We start from the raw sequence: 1,079 nt of genomic DNA, 5'->3' as shown, positions 1-1,079 counted from the left end.
GCCAATGTTTTGCCTACTGCAGTTAATTTAATTTCTAAAAGGGTGGATTTTCCCTCTACTTGTATTGTGTGCAATGCTTATGAGGAAATTGTTATACATTCTTTGATTGAGTGCAGCTTTGCTAAGTCTTGTTGAATCTCTTCCCCTGTGGGTTTTGTTGGCCACTGCTCTTCTTTCTTGGATTGGCTTGATCACATCTTTACACGTTGCAATAAAGATGAGTGCAATATTGTTGTAATGCTTTGCTGGAGGATTTGGATTAATCGCAATGATAGAATTTGGAACAACAAAGCTAGCTCAGCTTATCAGGTTCTTAACTCAGCTGGGCAGCTTCTTTATCAGTGGCAAGCAGCAAATAAGCAACTGTATTTTGTTAATGATGATGTTCCCAGGCAGGTTTATGGGGCATTGTATTGGGAGAAGCCTAAGTTTGGCTGGGTTAAGTGCAATGTGGACGCAGCTGTTTTTGCATCTCAGGGAAAGATTGGGTTTGGTTGTCTGCTTCGAAATTCAGAAGGATGTTTCTTGGCAGCACGGTGTGCTGGTATGGCAGGAAATTTTGGAGCTCGAGAAGCTGAAGCTCTTGACATCTGTGAAGCTCTTAGTTGGCTTAAAGGGTTGCAGTTTCCTTGTGTTATTATAGAGATAGACTGCCTACAAGTGTTCCGAGCTTTGGTTGAGGAGTTTTCAGGTCCAAATGGTTTTGGATTAATTATCGAAAAATGTCAAGCTCTAGTTATGTCTTTAGGAGAAGTGCAATTCTCGTTTGTATGTCGGTTTGCGAACTTTGCTGCTCACTCTGTTGCAAGAGCAGCAAGTTCTATGTCAGGTCCCTAAAAGTGGAATTTCGTTCCACCTCGGTGGCTATTAAATACTCTGTAATTCCTTTTGCTTAATGAAATCTTTTCCATTTTAAAAAAACAAAATAAAGGCAACTCAATTTATAATCAATATACCTGGAAAAACATAACCTTGTAATGAAAAAAAAATTTAATAAATATAGAGGATATAATTGACTTTGTACATATCAAATCTATTTTTATTATTTTGTATTTTTATCCAACCAATGAATTTATACA

General features: G+C 37.6%; 1 protein-coding gene across 1 annotated transcript; it reads left to right on the top strand.

Moving 5' to 3' along the window:
• The first annotated feature begins 237 nt into the window (after nt 1–237).
• Nucleotides 238–837, top strand: LOC112100321. The gene has a single exon (XM_024189437.1). The coding sequence runs from the start codon at nt 238–240 to the stop codon at nt 835–837; it is 600 nt and encodes a 199-aa protein (XP_024045205.1).
• The last annotated feature ends 242 nt before the right edge of the window (nt 838–1,079 follow it).

This window comes from Citrus clementina, unplaced genomic scaffold (assembly GCF_000493195.1).
Source record: "Citrus clementina cultivar Clemenules unplaced genomic scaffold, Citrus_clementina_v1.0 scaffold_3, whole genome shotgun sequence".
Taxonomy (NCBI): domain Eukaryota; kingdom Viridiplantae; phylum Streptophyta; class Magnoliopsida; order Sapindales; family Rutaceae; genus Citrus; species Citrus x clementina.
Note: the sequence above shows the minus strand (reverse complement) of the source record. Positions and strands in the feature narration are given on the sequence as shown.

What these genes read in the sequence shown, in the direction of transcription:
- LOC112100321 (XM_024189437.1), top strand. Translation starts at nt 238, where the DNA reads ATGCTTTGCTGGAGGATTTGGATTAATCGCAATGATAGAATTTGGAAC.